Here is a 17,144-nt window from a genome sequence, read left to right as displayed (position 1 = left end):
CGTCAGACACGACTCCCTCCCAGTCCCTGTGGTCCATGCCTCTAAGCACAATCTGGAGAAGGCAAATACGATATTTTTAATAAAAATAATAACAGCAACAGTAGTGCCAGTGGCTAATGTTTATGAAGTGCCTGATCACTGTGAGATGATGTGATAAGTTTCATCAATCTTCCTTTCTTTCTTTCGTTCTTTCTTTTTCTTTTTTTTGAGACAGGGTCTCGTTCTGTCACCTTAGGCTGGAGTGCACTGGCGTGATCATGGCTCACTGCAGCCTCAGCCTCCTGGGCTCAAGCAATCCTCCCGCTTCAGCACCCCCTCCGACCTCCTGAGTAGCTGTGGCCACAGGTGCGCACCACCACTCCTGGCCAATTTGTGTATCTTTCTGTGGAGATGGGGTCTCACTATGTTGCCAAAGCTGGTCTTGAACTCCTGGGCTCAAGCAATCCTCCTGCCTCGGCCTCCCAAAGTGCTGGGATTCTAAGCGTGAGCCACCGCGCCCAGCCAAGCTTCATCACTCTTATTTAAACCTCACAATAACCCTATGATGCAGGTGAAGAAACTGAGACTCAGAGAGGTGAAGCGATTTTCTCAAGGCCACCCAGCTGGTGACAGAGGCCACACCTTACCCACCCCTCTGGGAGCCTTCTGAACAATAAACTACAGATCGGTCTTCTCATGTCTTTCCGAGGCCCCCAATCCTCCATGTCTTGGGAAAACCCAGCCCCAAACCTCATCAGAGGCCTCTCCCACAGGAGGGGGCCCAATATCCCACTCCAGGAGCAGCCTGTTGGATTTCATCCACCACACATTATGCAGAAAGCCCTTCAGCCCAGCCCTCCAGGGCGACTGGAGAGCCCACGAAGAAAGGAGACCCCCGCATGGCGACCCAGCTGTAAATCATAATCACCTCCGCACAGGCATTGACAGGCCTTAGCAGTGCAATTAAGCACCTAATTACGCTGAAAGAGATAAGGCCGAACCCTGGCCAGGGCCAAGTTCAGCCTCCTCCCTGCTCGCCCCACAGCTCAGGCTTTTCCGGGCACTGCAGGGATACTCCGAGGCCAGCTCACATTGGGCAGGCTGGGATCATCTTCCAGCCAAGCCAGAAGAATGGATTTGTACTCATGATGCCAACCCTTGCCTTCACGTGGCCTCCTGGCAGAGGTGGAGGCCCCAGGGAAGGTGCTGGGGTGAGGAATAGGGGTCAGATGGCTCCTGCCCCAGGCTGGGCCCTGCAATCAGCCTCTATCAGCTCCACCCAGCACTTCGCTGGCCCCTCAGCATGTTCAGAACCCAACTCAGGGTCTCCCCAGACCTGGGCCCCAGAAGGCCTTACTGCTGTAGCCAAACTCTGCAATCACCACTTCTGTTTTCTTTCTGCACTCCGCACACTCCACCCCTGAACCCACTGACGTCCTCTAAACACCTTGGACCCCTTCCCCTTCTCTCCAGAATCCACATCCCCCAGCACTGGCGAAAGCAAGGTCCAGGGCTTCTCCCATCCGGGCCATCACCCCAGCCTCCTCCCAGATCTACACAACCTTCCAGCCTCTTCTTCCACAACAGCCAGACCAATTTTTTCAAAATGTCCCTAACTTAAACTCTTCGATGGTCCCCACGGTGGCTGACAAGGCCCTTTGAGGTCTCATCCCGGCCTGCCCCTCAGCCTCATCGGCCACTAGCAATTCCTCCAGTGCACACACCCAGCCAAGTTCCCCACCCTTTGTCAAATCCTCCACACCTCAGTGCTCACTTCAAATAGCACCTCCTCCAGGAAGCCCTCCTGGCCCCCCAGGCTAGATCAGATACCCCATTATGGCAGCTCTCCTCATTTTGGTCACAGTTGTAATTGTATTTTTTATCATGCATGATTATTGGATTAACACCCGTCTCTCACAGTGGACTGAGAGCACCCAGAGGGCAGGAGTGTGTATGTGTGAGACCATGGTCTTTCCAGAGTCATCTTGGTTTAACTCAGCTTCCAACCATGAGCGATTTACAGTGATGAAGTCCCCCAGGAAGGAGGGTATGTGTGGAGAATTTCACCTCGTCTTAAAATTAGGAAGTTGTGGACTATCTTGGTTTGCAAAACTGGTTAAGGGGGAAATTAACCTCAATTTTAGCACAAATGACTTTAGTTAGATCGAAAGAAAAACTTCCAGAACTTGAAAAATGGCCAATAAGCAGAAATGTTTGCCTGAGCCACGGAAATGATTCCACCTAACGGTGGAATCCTTAGCAGATGCAAGTTACCAGCGGAGATATTTTTAGGCCAGGGTCCTTCCCTGGGCCCAAGTTAAACGAGATAATTCATATAAAGTGCTCGTCATGGCTCCTAACATATGGTAAGCACTCAATAAATGTTAGCTGCTATATTATTATTATCATTATTATTTTATTACAGATGCCTGTCCTCCCACATAAATGATCTCCTTATGAGAGCAGTGGTGCGATCTCGGCTCACTGCAGCCTCTGCCTCCTGGGTTCAAGCGATTTTCCCATCTCAGCCTCCCAAGTATCTGGGACTGCAGGCGTGCACCACCACACCTGGCTAATTTTTGTATTTTTAGTAGAGACGGGGTTTCACTGTGTTGGCCAGGCTGGTCAAGAACTCCTGACCTCGGATGATCCGCCCACCTTGGCTTCCCAAAGCGCTGGGATTACAGGTGTGCACTGTGCCCAGCATCTGATTTTTTTTTTTTTAATTCCCTTGCCCACATCCTGCTCGCTTGCTAGGAACAGGAGTTTTACGAGTCACAAATTCACGTTAACAAGTTTCCACCCTAGGAACCACTGTCACTCACATAGCCTAATCCATGGCACTTTACAGTTTCCAAAGCGTTTTCATATATGCCTTCAACAACAGCTAACTGAGGAAAAGGGAGAGTCAAGGAGGTGGCAGAGCTGGAACCAGGACTCAGCTCCTGGGACGCTAAGTGCTGGCCCCACTGTGTCCTCACAGTCCCCGCCTGGCAGTCAGCACAGCCGACTCTTAGAGTCTGAATCTTCACAAGGCCAACATGGCCACCCAGGCAGGTTCACGAAGCCCTCCCCCCACCAAGCCCCTCGAAGCTGACAGCACTTTCTTACCCTCAACCTTGGACCATTATTATTTGATCACAGATGCCTGTCCTCTGACGTAAATGATCTCCCTATGAGATTCTGGGATTCCACCAGCCTGTAGACTGCACTATTTGGCTTAGACACTGTTTTTCAAAAGATCTAATTAGGTCCCAACAGTTAAGACTCAGGAGACATTCCACTAAAATCGGGATTTTTAGAAGTCACGGGAATATGAGGCCTAGGTCCCTGCCTGGCTCAGCTGTTCCCTGTAGACACAGGGTCTGGGTTTCCCGGGCCCCCGCAGGAGCTCTTTCACTCGTTCACGTCATGTCACCGGTACGCATATGTGAACAGACATGGGATCCACACCGGCCAGGCGCGGTGCCTCATGACTGTAATCCCAACACTTTGGGATGCTGAGGCAGGAGGATCACCTGAGGTCAGTAGTTCGAGACCAGCCTGGTCAACATGGTGAAACCCTGTCTCTACTAAAAATACAAAAAAAAAAAAAAAAAAAAAAAATTAGCTAGGCGTGGTGACCTGTTCCTATATCCCCAGCTACTGGGGAAGCTGAAGCAGGAGAATTTCTCGAACTCAGGAGGCGGAGGTTGCAATGAGCCGAGATCTCGCCACTGCACTCCAGCCTGGATGACAACAGTGAAACTCCATCTCAAAAAAAAAAAAAAAAAAAAAATCTGTGTATGGGTTCACACACACATTGGCCTGGGCGTATGTCTGTGTGTGTGATAATTATTCAACAAATATTTATTGGGTACCTACTACACCACGCCAGGCTCTGTGCTGGACTCTGGAAATGCAACAGTGAGTCAGGCAGGCTCAGTCCCAGCACCCCTCATCTCTAGGGGAGACAGTCATGAAGCAAAAACTCACACAAGCGGATAACGACAACCAGAAATACAGCCAGCAGGGAAATGGGAGGGGCACCAGCTGGGTCACAAGTTCAAGGGACGCTTCCCGAGCTGAGCTCTGTGGGAAGAGAGAGAGGAACAGCTTTGCAGGCAGGCGGACCAGCCTGTGCAAAAGCCTGGAGGTGGGAAGGAGTGGGAAGGTGGAAAGGCTGCCAGGGTCGGGAGGGGAAGGGGGGTGAGGTCAGGCAAGAGGTGAGGCTGGAGGGTGGGCAGAGCAATTGTGCAGAGTTCTGAAGGCCATGGAGAAAAGTTTGGGCCACCTCCTCAGACTGCAGGAATCCAGGGAGTACCTGTGTATTAGGAATGGTTTTTCTTGTGGCGCTGTCTGCACGAGGAGCTTGGCCCATGCCTGTTTCTGCATTTCCTAACCAGACCCTCGGAGCCCCAGCTGGTGCAGGAATTGCAGGCGCTGGGGGTGGGGGGCTGGGGGTAATTGCACATTCATGCTGAGCACATTTATTTTATTTAACTAATTAGCATCGTCGCATTTCCCTCATGTGGGACCCAGCAGCCTGGAATTCGAATCCTCTAAATCAATTAGATTATTCTCTCCTTTGCCAGAGCCGCTCCTTAAACCCCAGGCAAAATTATAGGAGAAAGGGTTGTGATGAACGGGGTATTAATATGCACACAGATCTACCTGCCTGGGCTTAACGGATGGGTATTTGGGCCAGAAACGGGGTGTTCGATATGGATGTGCCCTTGGCAGAGGGTGGGGGGTGGACCCACAGCCACCCTGAGCTGGATAAAAATGGCTTGAATTTTCAGACCCCAACTGTGCCCTGGGCCAGACGGCACAAATGATGCTTTGAAGATCCTTGCTCTCTTGCCCACCCACTCCCGCCTGAAGGGGCTGCAGAAGCCTCCTCCCTGGCCTCTCTGCCTCCATGATGCCACCTCTGATGCCCGACATGGCACCCCAATGACTCCCTGTGCCCATTCTCCACATGGTGACCTCGGTTTGGGGGTGCGGCTCCTCTGCTCATCCCTGTCAAATTGGCCTTGGGGTCCTGAGCTCCCCTACAAGTCCTTGAAAAGTTGTGGAAGAATCAAGCAAAAAAGGGTGAATTTAGAAAGGTTTCCCCGCCATGCGCATGCGAGGACACACAAACACACAAGCATGCACGCACACACGCACATTCATACTCCCACGGGCACCTGCCTTTTCTGAGTGTGTTGCTGATAGATGTCTAGCCTCCTGCCAGGCTGGCCTCACGCCCCTGCCAAGCTGACCTCATGCCCCATGCACAAACCTTGCCTCGTTGCATGGCCACATGTGTCCCCGGGCGGGTCCCCTCCACTCCATGTTCTCTCCCCAGTTCACCTCCTGTCTCCTGTCTGCCTCTCCCAGGACTGGTTTTGGGTGCCCCCTCCTTCACAAAAGCCGTCACTCCCTGAACTCCCCTGGGCCCCAGCTGCACTGGCCTGCAGCACAGCCTGGTGACAAAGAGCTTGAGCCCTGAAGCCAGGTAGCTCAGCAACACCAGTCACCCTTGGCGTGACCTCTGGCAAGTCCCTGACCTCCTGAGCCTCAGCTGCCCCACCTGCAAAATGGGTGAATGCTTGGCCCTTCTTACAGAGTGTGGCTATTAACAAATGAGTCAATAAATAAGAAGGCCTGGCCAGTCCTGAAATCCTTTGGCTAGGGTGCCCCCACCCCGTCCCCGGGGCCAGATCACCAAGTGACCCTGAGATGGCATAACACTCAGTCATGATAGGCCAAAAAAAGCTGGCTCAGGCTCATCAGACCTCATTGGTTCCCCAAATAAAAAATGCTGCTGAAACAAGCACGAAGGCACCAGGATGCACACAGCCTTGGCCCTGACAGGAGCAAATGCATCTTCTCTCCCCTGTCATTTTTTGTGCCCATCATTGAATGAACTTGAAAAATCTCCGGCTTTTAAAAAACAGAGCAAGGCCATTTTTTTCCCTTCTCTTTTTCTTCTCTTCCATCTTCTTGCCCAAGTTCCCTGCTGAACTGGACCCCAATTTTTTTTTTAAGTCACAGCTGTGCCCTCCATTAGAGCCCTTTCGAGAAGTCATTATCAAAACTCACACTTATTTTGGTTGCCTCCTTCCCTGCGTCTTCCTGCTGAGATGCTTTTAGCTGTTGGGAGCGGGGAGGGGCGGAGAGAGCAGAGACAAGGTGTTAGCACAGGGTGGGGGTGGGGTGGCAGTGTGGGGAGACACATTATAGGGATACGGACAACCGCTAAGATTCTCACGACAGCAGATGAGGCTCGGGGGCCATGGAGTCTGGAGTTGGGGTCCCTTTCTGTATCCACTCAGGGGAGGAGGGGAGGTCAGAGCAAAAGAAGATAATGGAGGTATGTAGAAAACTGACCACATTTGTGCATTTAGATACACAAGGGTGCTTTGGTATATATTGGAGGGAGTGTGAACAGGCAGAAATCTAAGCATTGGCTTGGTACGTTGCTAGGAGCATGTTTGTACCCTTGAGTCACTCTATCTGAGAGTGTGTTTGTACCTTCAGGTGTGTCACCCATGTGAACGTCTGTGCAGATGCTGTGGGAACCCTGCCCACATTCCCCACCTTTGCAAACTGACCCTGGAAGCTTCCAACCGCAGATACCTGCAACGATTTGCCTAAGGGCTTTCTCTGGCCACTGAAGTCCTCTAAGCCTGCATGTGGCAGGGCTGGAAGTGTCGGGGAGCTGACACCCCCAGGAGCAAGACAAAGTTTGATATGCCCTTGGGCACATGTGAGACACTCTTTCATGAACATGGGGAGTGTATGATGTGCCAATGTGTGTTTGTGAATGTGTGCAGATATATGTGTTCATATATGAATGGGTGGGCAGATCTCCATGTTTGCGTGTTCATTAGTGTATACATACGTGTAAGGATGCAAATGATTCAGATGGGGTTCCTCCAAGAGCTGACCTTGAGACAAAGGTCAAGTAGTTTATTTGGGAGGTGATCCCAGGAAACACAAGTAGGGGAGAAGGGGAGTGAGAAGAAAAAGGGAAGAAAGTTAATAATGGGGGGTATGTTGTTGGTTAGTTACCACAGTAGGCAATTGGAGCTTCGTCCCACTGGGCACTTGGCGAAACAGTGAAGAATATGCTTCGGTTGTCCCAGCTAAGGGCGAGGGAGCTGAGGCATTCATCCTCCAACTTTGCGGGTCATTGGTGGGGGCTGCTCCTGCCTATTGAGTCCCCTGCTCCTCCTGCTTGCCTTGCTGGCCAGCAGGCTCTTGTGTCCAGAGAAAACCCTCAAGCAGAGCCAGAGGAGCTGGCAGTTGGCTGGTCCCAGGGCACGCTGCACACCGGGCATGTGGCAGAGCCCCCACAGTATCTGCTCTACAGGTGTGTACATACGAGCATGCACGTGTAGAGGGGTGAGCCCATGTGCAGCCAAGGGTGTGCTGGGAGCCTGGTGCATGTATGCGTGTGTGCCTGTGAATGAACTCAGCATTTGCAGAGCTCTTTATAAAAAGGCTGCTCGTGTGGCCTGGAGAAGTGGTGGGAAGTGAGTCACAAGACCCACCTTGCTCCATAACCTGAAGCCAGCTTGTCCCTCTGGCCTCAGTTTCCTCACCTGTACCCCGAAGGGAGGCCCTCTGTGCCCTGGAAGGCCCTTCTTGCTGTGGCCATTTCAAGTGCTCAGCCTAGCTCTGCCTCCTGCCCGTTCCCCCAAATAAGCCTCCATGATCACCTAAAACCCCCACCCCAGGCGGAAGAAGGGAGGGAGACAGCTGTGTGGTGTGGAGAACAGCGTTGGAGCCCATATCCCTCAGAGGAGAAGAGGGGCAGAGAAATACCCCTACCCCAGGGACCAGGACTTCCCCAGCCCAGCTTGGGCATCTCCCCAGGGGCATTACCTGGTTCGAGGCCCACGCCTGCTTGTCGGTCCAGTCCCGGTGGCTCCGTACATACCACCACTGGATCTCCAGCGAGTAGGAGGGGGAGCCGCTGCCGCGGAAGGAGCAGGCCATCTCCACGTCCTCGCCCGTCCGTGCTGTCATGTCATGGGGTGTCTCTGTGAACAGGGCTGTGCAAGAAACAGGGGGAAGAATGGCGGGGCTCAGGAAACCACGGGGCTAGTGGGTGAGGGAGGTGGAGAACGTAGGAACAGCTGGCCCTGCACGGTGTGGGATGGGTGGAGGGGGTGGGGTGACCTGCAAGCCCGCTGGTGGGAGTGGTCTGGCTTCAGCTGGGCACCCAAGAAGCTCAGCAAGGCAGGCCAAGGATGTGTGCAGCAGCCAACATAAGATGGCGATGAGGGAGTAGGTGTCGGCCCTGGAGCCACACCAGCAGCCGGGCGCTGTGGGAGAACATGCCAGGGATCAGAGAAGGCCTGGGCTGGATGTGGACAGCAAGAAGGCCAGGAAGGAGCTGCCGCTTCCATCAGCTCTTCCAGGTTCTTCCAGTAACCCAGCTCAGTTCCCCTCCTGAGTTACTCCAGCATCCATGTACAGCGGCCAGCGCCATCTTTGCAAAACCAAATCAGATGTGGCCTCTCCCCTGCTTAGAACCCTCCCCTGGGACCCCAGGTATGGGGATCAGCACCCATTCCCCTGGCTTCCTCCCTGTCCTGTGGACACACCTCCCTTTCTGGCCTCACTCTTGCTCTGGCTGTTCTCCTTCCGGAATGCCCTTCCCTCCACCCCTCTTTGCCCGGCTGGCTCCTTCAGATCTGGCAAAGCTCAGCTCAAATGTCACCCCCCGAAAGGTCCTCCTTGAGGATCCCGAGAAGGTCCCCCACCTCCTGCCCTGCCCTGTTGCCTGCGGCAGCTCCAGGAGGACAGGGACACAGAGCTCCTGCTGCTGGCAGTTGCTGGCGCAGAGTAGCTGCTCGGCGGATGGAATGGGTACGGAATTCTCCACCATCTCAGGGCACCCAGGGTGAGGTGGGAGCCACTCCTGCCTCCTGCCCCATGCAGAGCCCAGCTCTCCACCACAGCCCAGGGCATACGGTTCCCCTGGCCCAGCAGGAGCCCTGCCCCATCCGTCATCCTCCATCCCACCAGGTAAATGAGAAAACATCCCCACTTCATGTGGCCCAGCGCCCCTCCCCACCATATGTTCTGTCTCCCGTCTCCCCAAACAAATATTGTCCTGAGATGTAATTAGAATTCTTTCCTCTTCTCAAGAGAGATTATCGCCCTGGAAAGACGCCTGGCAACGTGCAGGTCACCCAGGAACATTGTGGCTGTCAATCCCCTGGCCCCCACCCTGTCCCTCCTGGCTGCTGCAACCTAACAGGGTCCCCTGGCCCAGAGGGGCAGATTCCCAGCCCCGGGAGTCCTCACCACCCCAGCTCAGCTTAGGGAAGGAGGAACAGGGAGTCCTGGGCTAGGAGGTGAAATCCTAGATTCAGGCCCCTGCTCTGGGGCCACCTCTCTCATCCCCCTGTCCCCAGGATACTGAAGGTGATGCGAATTGACAAACGACTCCATCTGGAAACTTCTGCCGTTTCTCCTCTGCTCATGGGGTTTCCATGTGCAGCCCTACTTGAACAGTGGGTTTCTGGGCTGAGAGCAAGTTTGAGATGTCCCTAATCCTCAAGGTCAAGGGTTTAGAAAGCAGCTCATGGAGGCTCCCCGCTTGCTGAGGCTTGGAAGTCCCAGCCGCTGTTCTGTAAACAAGGCCTGGTTAGTTAATAGGAATAAATGTCTGAGTTCCTGAACATTTGTGAGGGATGGTGTGGGGCGTCATCACACATAGCCCACTTCAAAGCTGTGACCCTTCTTATCCCCACTAAGTAAGAGGCAATGCAGGCACCTGGAAGGAAGATCCCTCCCCCACATCACCGTGAGGGCCACCCCCTCCTTCCAGGGGATCAACCCAGAAACTAGTCACCCTGGGCTCCCTCCCTCCACTCTCCCTTCCCACATTCAGTCTTCAAGGAACCCTGTGGGTCCTGCCTCCCGACACCTCCAGAATCTGGCCCCTTCTCCCCACCTCCCCTGCCTTCCTGGGGCCAAGCTGCCATCCTCTCTCACCTGCAACAGTGGGGAACCCTCACTGGCCTCCCACTTCCACTCTTCCTCCCCAACAAGCTATTTTCACACAGCAGCCAGACGTACCTTGACAAAACATAAATCATCCCTGTCCCTGCTCTACTCACCACTCTCCCAGGGTGTCCTCCTACCCACAGTAACAGCCACAGTCCTCACTGCCTCTGCTTCCCAAAGTGCTGGGATTATAGGTATGAGCCACCATGCCCAGCTAAAAGGATTGCTCGTGCCCAGGAGGTCAAGGCTGCAGCAAGCCTTGAACGCACCACTGCACTCCAGATGGCTGACAGGGCCTTCCATGGGAGGCCATTCCCTCTGGTGTTGGCCTCTGCCTGACTCCCTGCTCCTACTCCTGCCACAGTGGCCTCCTTTCAGCTCCTTCCCCGGGCATCCCAGTTGAGATTCCACCTCAAGACCTTTGCACCTGCTGATTCCTCTGCCTGGAACACCCTTTCCTCAGACTCCCCTGGAACTGCCTTCCCTCACATGGCTCCCTCCCTCCCCTGCCAGAGGACCCTGCTCAAAGTCTGCTTCCTTAGGGAGGCCTGCCCTGACCACCTCATTTAAACCCGGCACTTCAAAACACCCTTCCCTCCAATGCCATCATCAGCACTGGCCAACAGGACTTTCTGCCATGAGGAGGGTGTCCTGTACCTGAGCTAGTACTGTAGCTAGCAGTCACCCGTGTCTGCTGAGCACTTGAAATGTGACTGAGGACCTGAATTTTAAATTTTATTTAATTTTAATTCATGTAAACATAAATGTTAATAGCCACTTGCAGGTAATGGCTACTGTATTGGACAGCACAGCTAATATGCCTATTTTATGTATGTTTATTGTCAGCCTTCCCTCCCAGCTCCTGCGGCAGTGCCTGGCACATAGCAGGTGCTCAATAAATGCATTTTATTTTTGAGACAGGGTCTCGCTCTCTTGTCTAGGCTGGAGTGCAGTGGTGCATTCAAGGCTTGCGGCAGCCTTGACCTCCGGGGCACAAGCAATCCTCTCACCTCAGCCCCCCGAGTAGCTGGAACTACAGGCATGAGCCGCCATGCCCAACTAGTTTTTCAAATTTTTTGTAGAGACACGGTCTTGCTTTTTGCCCAGGCTGGACTTGAACTCCTGGGCTTAAGCAATCTCCCCACCTTGGCCTCCCAAAGTGCTGAGATTACAGGTAAGGTATAAGCCACCACGCCCAGCCAATAAGTGCTTTTTGAATGATGAATAAACAGCCTTGGCTGGGCAGTGGTGGAGCAGGGTCCAGAGCTAGGGGGACCCTGCCCTGAGAGTCCTGGGCAGGTCTCGCCCTTGGAGTCTTCCCTGACACCCACTTGCCACCTCGAGCGGAACACAAGGAGATAGTGAGGAGCCTGCACGGGAAGAGCCCAAGAGGTGATTCTAGTGGGTTGCTTGTCCCTCCCCCAGGATGGCGGATTCTGCCTTGATTCACATCCCTCCTGCCCAGCAGCAGGGCACCAGGGCACTAGGGGCCTTTGCAAACATGAGGAGAGGGGTGAGGACCCTGGTTGGATCTGGTATGACCACCAGTGTGACCCTGGCTGGTCAAAAGACAGTGGAGGGACGTGGCTGTGGCCTCTCCAGGTGCCATTGCCTGAGCCACGGAAATCAGAGAGTGCCTCCACTTCCCCTCTTCCAGTGGGGAAATGGCTCCAGAGCTATCAGGGAACTTGCTCAATGCAGAACACAGAGCAAGAAAGGCTGAAGCCAGCCCTCGGACCCAGCCAGTGTGACTCAGCCACCGCATGCCTCCTTCTCCCAGACACGGGTGAGGTGGGAACCATGTGTGGTGGGCGGGGGCACGGGAGACAATGTGCGTGGGTCTCATGAGTGGGAGGAGAACAGAGAGGGCCGCCCTTGGGTGGAGGCTCCACTGGGGTCTCCTCGGAAAGGGCCAGGCCTCCAATTCATCCCCACTCAGTCTCCTCCTGCCCACGGCCCCCCCGCCCCTGCCAACCGACAGAAAACCCTGACTCTGGCCCACCAGCTCTTCCTACTCATGCAGAAGGCAAGGCTCAGAGAGGGCAGGGGCTAGTATAGGGTAACTCAGCAGCCCGGGTTCAGCCAGGAGAGACCCTCTTATCCCCAAACAGACACCTTCTGGGCCCTGGCATGGCATGGCAGCCTGGGGTGGGCAGGAGCACAGGGGAGGACCCCGCCACATGGCCACTTCTCCACCGGGACACCAGAAGTGGCCATCTAGGGCCTCGCACTCCAACAGAAACAGAATGCAAGCCACACTGCAAGGCGCGCATGGAATATTCCATCTCCTGGGAGCCACATGAAAGGAAAGTAAAAAAAAACACGTGAAATTAATTAATTTTAATAATGTATTTTATTTAAGCCAAGATATCAAAAAATTATTTGAACATGTAATGAAAATTATTAATGAGGCCGGGCACGGTGGCTCATGCCTGTAATCCCAGCATTTTGGGGGACCGAGGCGGGCAGATCACCTAAGGTCAGGAGTTCAAGACCAGCCTGGCCAACATGGCAAAACCTCATCTCTACTAAAAATACAAAAATTAGCTGGGTGTGGTGGCATGTGCCTGTAGTCCCAGCTACTTGGGAGGCTAAGGCAGGAGAGCCACTTGAACCCGGGAGGAGGAGGCGCAGTGAGCCGAGATTGTGTCACTGCACTCCAGCCTGGGCAACAGCAAGACTCCGTCTTGGAAAAAAGAAATTACTAATGAGACATGTTCCACTCTTTTTTGTGTTAAGTCACGGAAAACTGGAGTGCATTTTACATGTTCATGGCACCTTTCAGTCCTGCCATTCCCAGGGCTCAGTGGCCACATGTGTTTGACGTCTTAGCAGGTGGTGAGTGAGCTCTGCCAGCTTCAGGTCCCCCCATCACATGTCTGCATGGCTCAGACCAGGCAGCCAAGGCCCAGTGCCAGGGAGTAACCCTTCCACGGCCACATAGTAGAGTCTGGATTTGAAACCAGCCCTCTGTGACGCCCAAGTCCATGCTCTTCCCAGAGTGTCCAAATGCCTTGTGCTGGTAGAGCTATAGGTTAGTGCAAAAGTAATTGCAGTTTTGCCATGAAAAGTAATGGTCAAAACCGCAATTACTTTTGCGCCAACCTAAATATTTCTCTTTTTTATTTCTTTTTTTAGATGGAGTCTTGCTCTTTCGCCAGGCTAGAGTGCTGGCATGATCTCGGCTCACTGCAACCTCTGCCTCCCGGGTTCAAGCGATTCTTCTGCCTCAGCCTCCCAAGTAGCTGGGATTACAGTGCTGGGATTACAGGTGTGAGCCACCGCGCCTGGCCCTAAATATTTCTTTAAAAGGCTCAGTCCTGCGGCAGGGCACAGTGACAGATGCCTGCAATCCCAGCACTTTGGGAGGCAGAGGCAGGAGGATCACTTGAGGTCAGGAGTTCAAGACCAGCCTGACCAACATGGTGAAACCTCGTCTCTACTAAAAATACAAAAATTAGCCAGGTGTGGTGGCAGGTACCTGTAATCTCAGCTACTTGTTAGGCTGAGGCAGGAGAATTGCTTGAATCTGGGAGGCGGAGGTTGCAGTGAGCTGAGATTGCGCCACTGCACTCCAGCCTGGGCAACAAGAGCGAAACTCCATCTCAAAAAACAAACAAAAAAAGGGCTCAATCTCAAATGGCCAACCTTGCAGAGTCCTGTGGGGCAGGGTAGGGAGTCTGTTTCATTCTGAGTGCAGAGGCCTGGGCAGGCACAGCAGAGGCATTTCACCCAGCTGGAGGCAATCGGGAAAGGCTTCCTGGAGGAGGTGTTGCCCTCGCCTTAGCCCCAGTAGGCTAGGTAGTAGAGCCGGGAGCAGGGAGGGGCTTCAGGTAGGAGGACAGGGAGAGAAGCAGGTTCAAGGCCTCATGGGAGCCAAGCGAGTTAGCTGTGGGTGTGGCCACCAGCTCTCCCACTCCATAGAGGGGCTGTGGTCCCAGGGCTTCTCTGATCCCCAGAGCTGGCCAGGAGCTGCCTACGGGCAGTGGGTTAGGGGAGGCACCCTCAGGGACCTTTTGACTCTGACCTCGGTAGTGAAGGAGGCAGTGTGTCCACAGGACAAGTGGGAAACTCAAGGCTCTGGGCATCTGACGACAAATCTGGGCCTCCCTGTTCACAGTCAGCAGCACCAAGGCCTGTCCCGACCTCCACCCCAAGCTGCCCCGGAGGGAGAAGCCCGCTGTGGACGTAGGTAAGTGCCGGGAGCATTGGACTGCGAGCCAAGGATGGAGGACGGAGCCTGTTTCTGCCGACAGACTTCCTGTGTGACCTCCAGAGACTCTCTCCCCTCTCTGAGCCTCTGCTCCTCTGTACAGTTCGGGTTAGTCCTGATGGTCCTGAGAGCCCCACCAGCTCAGATCATCAGAAGGAGAAAGTGATAGATGTCCTAAGGGCAGAGCCTTGGGCATTGGGAAGGGAAAGGGTCACTTCCACATGGGAGAGGAGGGGCCTTGAAGGATGGGTGGATATTGACAAGCAGAGGCAGGCCTGAAAATGTCAGGAAGCAGGAACCCTGTGAGCAAAGGTAGGGAGGCAGGAAAGAAAGCTTGGTTTAAAAAAAAAAATCCATTTCCTTTCTTAAGCATCTATTGTGTGCCCAACACCATGCAGACATTGTCTCTAACACTCTCACCCACTCCCACTTGACAGATGAGGAAATTGAGGCTCGGAAAGTAAAATGACTTGCCCAAGATTCACACAGAGATGGATTTTAAACATTGGTCTGACTGGCAGTTGTGACCAAGATCCACGGGTCTGCCAGCCCCTACCAGGATTTGGTCTGAGTTATCAGGTAAAATTCAGCTGCTAGGCTCCACACTTCCGCATCCCACTTGCACACCTCCAGAGATGGGGAGCTCAGTTCCTCTCACCCCCACTGAAAGCAGGCAGCTCAATCAGCAACAGGGTCTTCCTCCCTCTCCTAACTCTGAGTGAGGATACTGCACCAGCACCAGAAACCGGAAAATACACAGATTGATGTGTATTTTGATGCTGCTGCTGCTGCTGATTATGATGATGTACTGATAATCTCTAAGAAATAAAGACTATTTGTTTTGTGCCAGGCACCGTGCCTAGCTCTTTGTTTTGTTTGTTTATTTATTTATTATTTTGTTTTGGTTTTTTTTTTTGAGACAGAGTCTCACTCTTGTTACCCAGGCTGGAGTGCAGTGGTGCCATCTCGGCTCACTGCAACCTCTGCTTCCCAGGTTCAAGCGATTCTCCTGCCTCAGCCTCTCGAGTAGCTGGGATTACAGGCACACGTCACCACGCCCAGCTAATTATTGTATTTTTAGTAGAGATGGAGTTTCTCCATGTTGGCCAGGCTGGTCTCAAACTCCTGACCTCAGGTGATCCGCCCACCTCGGCCTCCCAAAGTGCTGGGATTTCAGGCATGAGCCATCGCGCCTGGCCATGTTTATTTATTTTTTGAGACAGGGTCTCACTCTGTCATCCAGGCTGGAGTGCAATGGCACGAACATGGCAGTGAGCTGAACATAGCTCATCGCAGCCATGGACTCCTGGGCTCAAGTGATCCTCCTGCTTCTGCCTCCCAAGTAGCTGAGAGTACAGGTGCATGCCACTACAACAAGCTAATTTTTAAAATTTTTGTAGAGACAGGGTCTCGCTATGTTGCCCAGGCTTGTTTCAAACTCCTGGGCTCAAGCAATCCTTCTGCCTCAGCCTCCCAAAGCACTGGAATTACAGGCGTGAGCCACCACACCCAGGTGCAAGCTCTTTACATACATTTTCTCGTGTTCCCACCATGATGCTATAGAGTGGGTGTGATCATTATTATCCCCCTTTTCAGATAGGGAGGCTGAAGCTCAGAGAGGGTCAGTGACTTGCCCAAGGCCACAGACTGAGTAAATGGTGAAACTGAACCCAGTTCTAGAGGGCTCTAAGTGGAAGCCTGTAACCCCGCCCCCTACCCATACTCTTTCCCTCCAGCTACCCAGACCCTAATCCCCATGTGAGCATCACTGCTGAGCCTGGGACATAGAATCCATCTCTCCTCTTTGACTTACCCTGCCCCTGAGCCCCCCTCCCTGCTCAGGTAACTCCTTGCAGCCAGTCCCCAGGGAGGCTGGTATAGTTATAGATTTTTGAGAAGGATGCAATTGTCTTCTCCAGCCTCAGGGCCTGAGCTGGGCTGGGCTCGCTGGGAAGACAATTAAAACTGGTGTCCACAAATTAGGATTCTGCAGGAGAAGGAGAATGGGACTTGATTGAATGCAACATCTTCTTTCTTTCTGCTTTTAATTGGGGGTGCGATGTATTAATTAACCCCAGGCCTGATTATCGGTGCATCAGCTGCAGGAAATGGCTCTGTGGCTCTGGCCGGAGCCACTGGGTTTGGCTTCTGGGAAAGGCAGGAGATGACCTGGAGGACCTGGCCTGCCGTTTGAGACCAGGGACCTGACCTCCCTAACCTCCCAGGCCCTGGTTCAGCATGAACCGCTTAGAGCTTTGCCTTCAGGCCTGGGTTCAAACTCTATTTCCCCTACTCCCTAGCTGTGTGACCTGGGCAAACCACTTTGCTTCTCAGAGCCTCAGTTCCTTTATCTGGAAAAAGAGGAGAATGAGAGGGCTGATGAGAGGATGACACAAGACAACATGTGCCTCACGCCTCACGGCACATAGTAGGTGCTCAATAAACAGCACTCCTTTCTCTCACCTCCTAGCTCAAACACCCTATCATCTCCAGAAAGGTGGCTAAAGTTGCTTACTTGTCGCCTCATCAGATTATGCATTGGGCGCATCTGTATTTTACTCACGCGTGGGCCCTGCAGCCCCTCACCCACCGGTCCTCTAGCTCTTCTCTGTGCTCATTTCCTCTGGTGCTCCCATGGCCCCTGGGAGCCAGTGGGACTCAGGCAAGCCACAGGGGCTCATCCAGCACAGGCAGCCCCCAGCTCCCTCCATCTCTGAGCCCAGATTCCCCATCCCAGACCCCCTGGTCCAGCCCTGAATCTCCTGTCTCCCTCTGCACAGCCCTCCCTGCCCTTTCAACCTTCAAATCTCTGGTGGGAGGCTGCCTCCTCCAGGATGCCTGCAGAGATTGGTCCTCAGCACACCCATCAGAGTGAAAGCAGGACTCCCCTTGGGGACTGGTGGCAGGGGCAGCTCTATTCAGGAAAACCAAGGCAGAGCTGAGGCTAGAGGGAGGCACA

At 53.6% G+C, this 17,144-nt stretch overlaps 1 protein-coding gene across 1 annotated transcript in view; it reads right to left on the bottom strand.

Annotated features, from left to right (window-relative positions):
- Positions 1 to 17,144, bottom strand: part of VSTM2L (V-set and transmembrane domain containing 2 like) — a 42,453-nt gene that overhangs the window by 5,718 nt on the left and 19,591 nt on the right. The window contains exons 2-3 of the mRNA XM_016937901.4: positions 7,837 to 8,006; positions 6,049 to 6,099 (exon numbers count right to left, since the gene is read on the bottom strand). Coding sequence (XP_016793390.2) covers positions 6,049 to 6,099; positions 7,837 to 8,006 — 221 coding nt within the window. The remainder of the gene's footprint in view (positions 1 to 6,048; positions 6,100 to 7,836; positions 8,007 to 17,144) is intronic.

This window comes from Pan troglodytes, chromosome 21, assembly GCF_028858775.2.
Source record: "Pan troglodytes isolate AG18354 chromosome 21, NHGRI_mPanTro3-v2.0_pri, whole genome shotgun sequence".
In the NCBI taxonomy this organism is placed as follows: domain Eukaryota; kingdom Metazoa; phylum Chordata; class Mammalia; order Primates; family Hominidae; genus Pan; species Pan troglodytes.
This window is presented reverse-complemented; position numbering and strand designations above follow the sequence as displayed.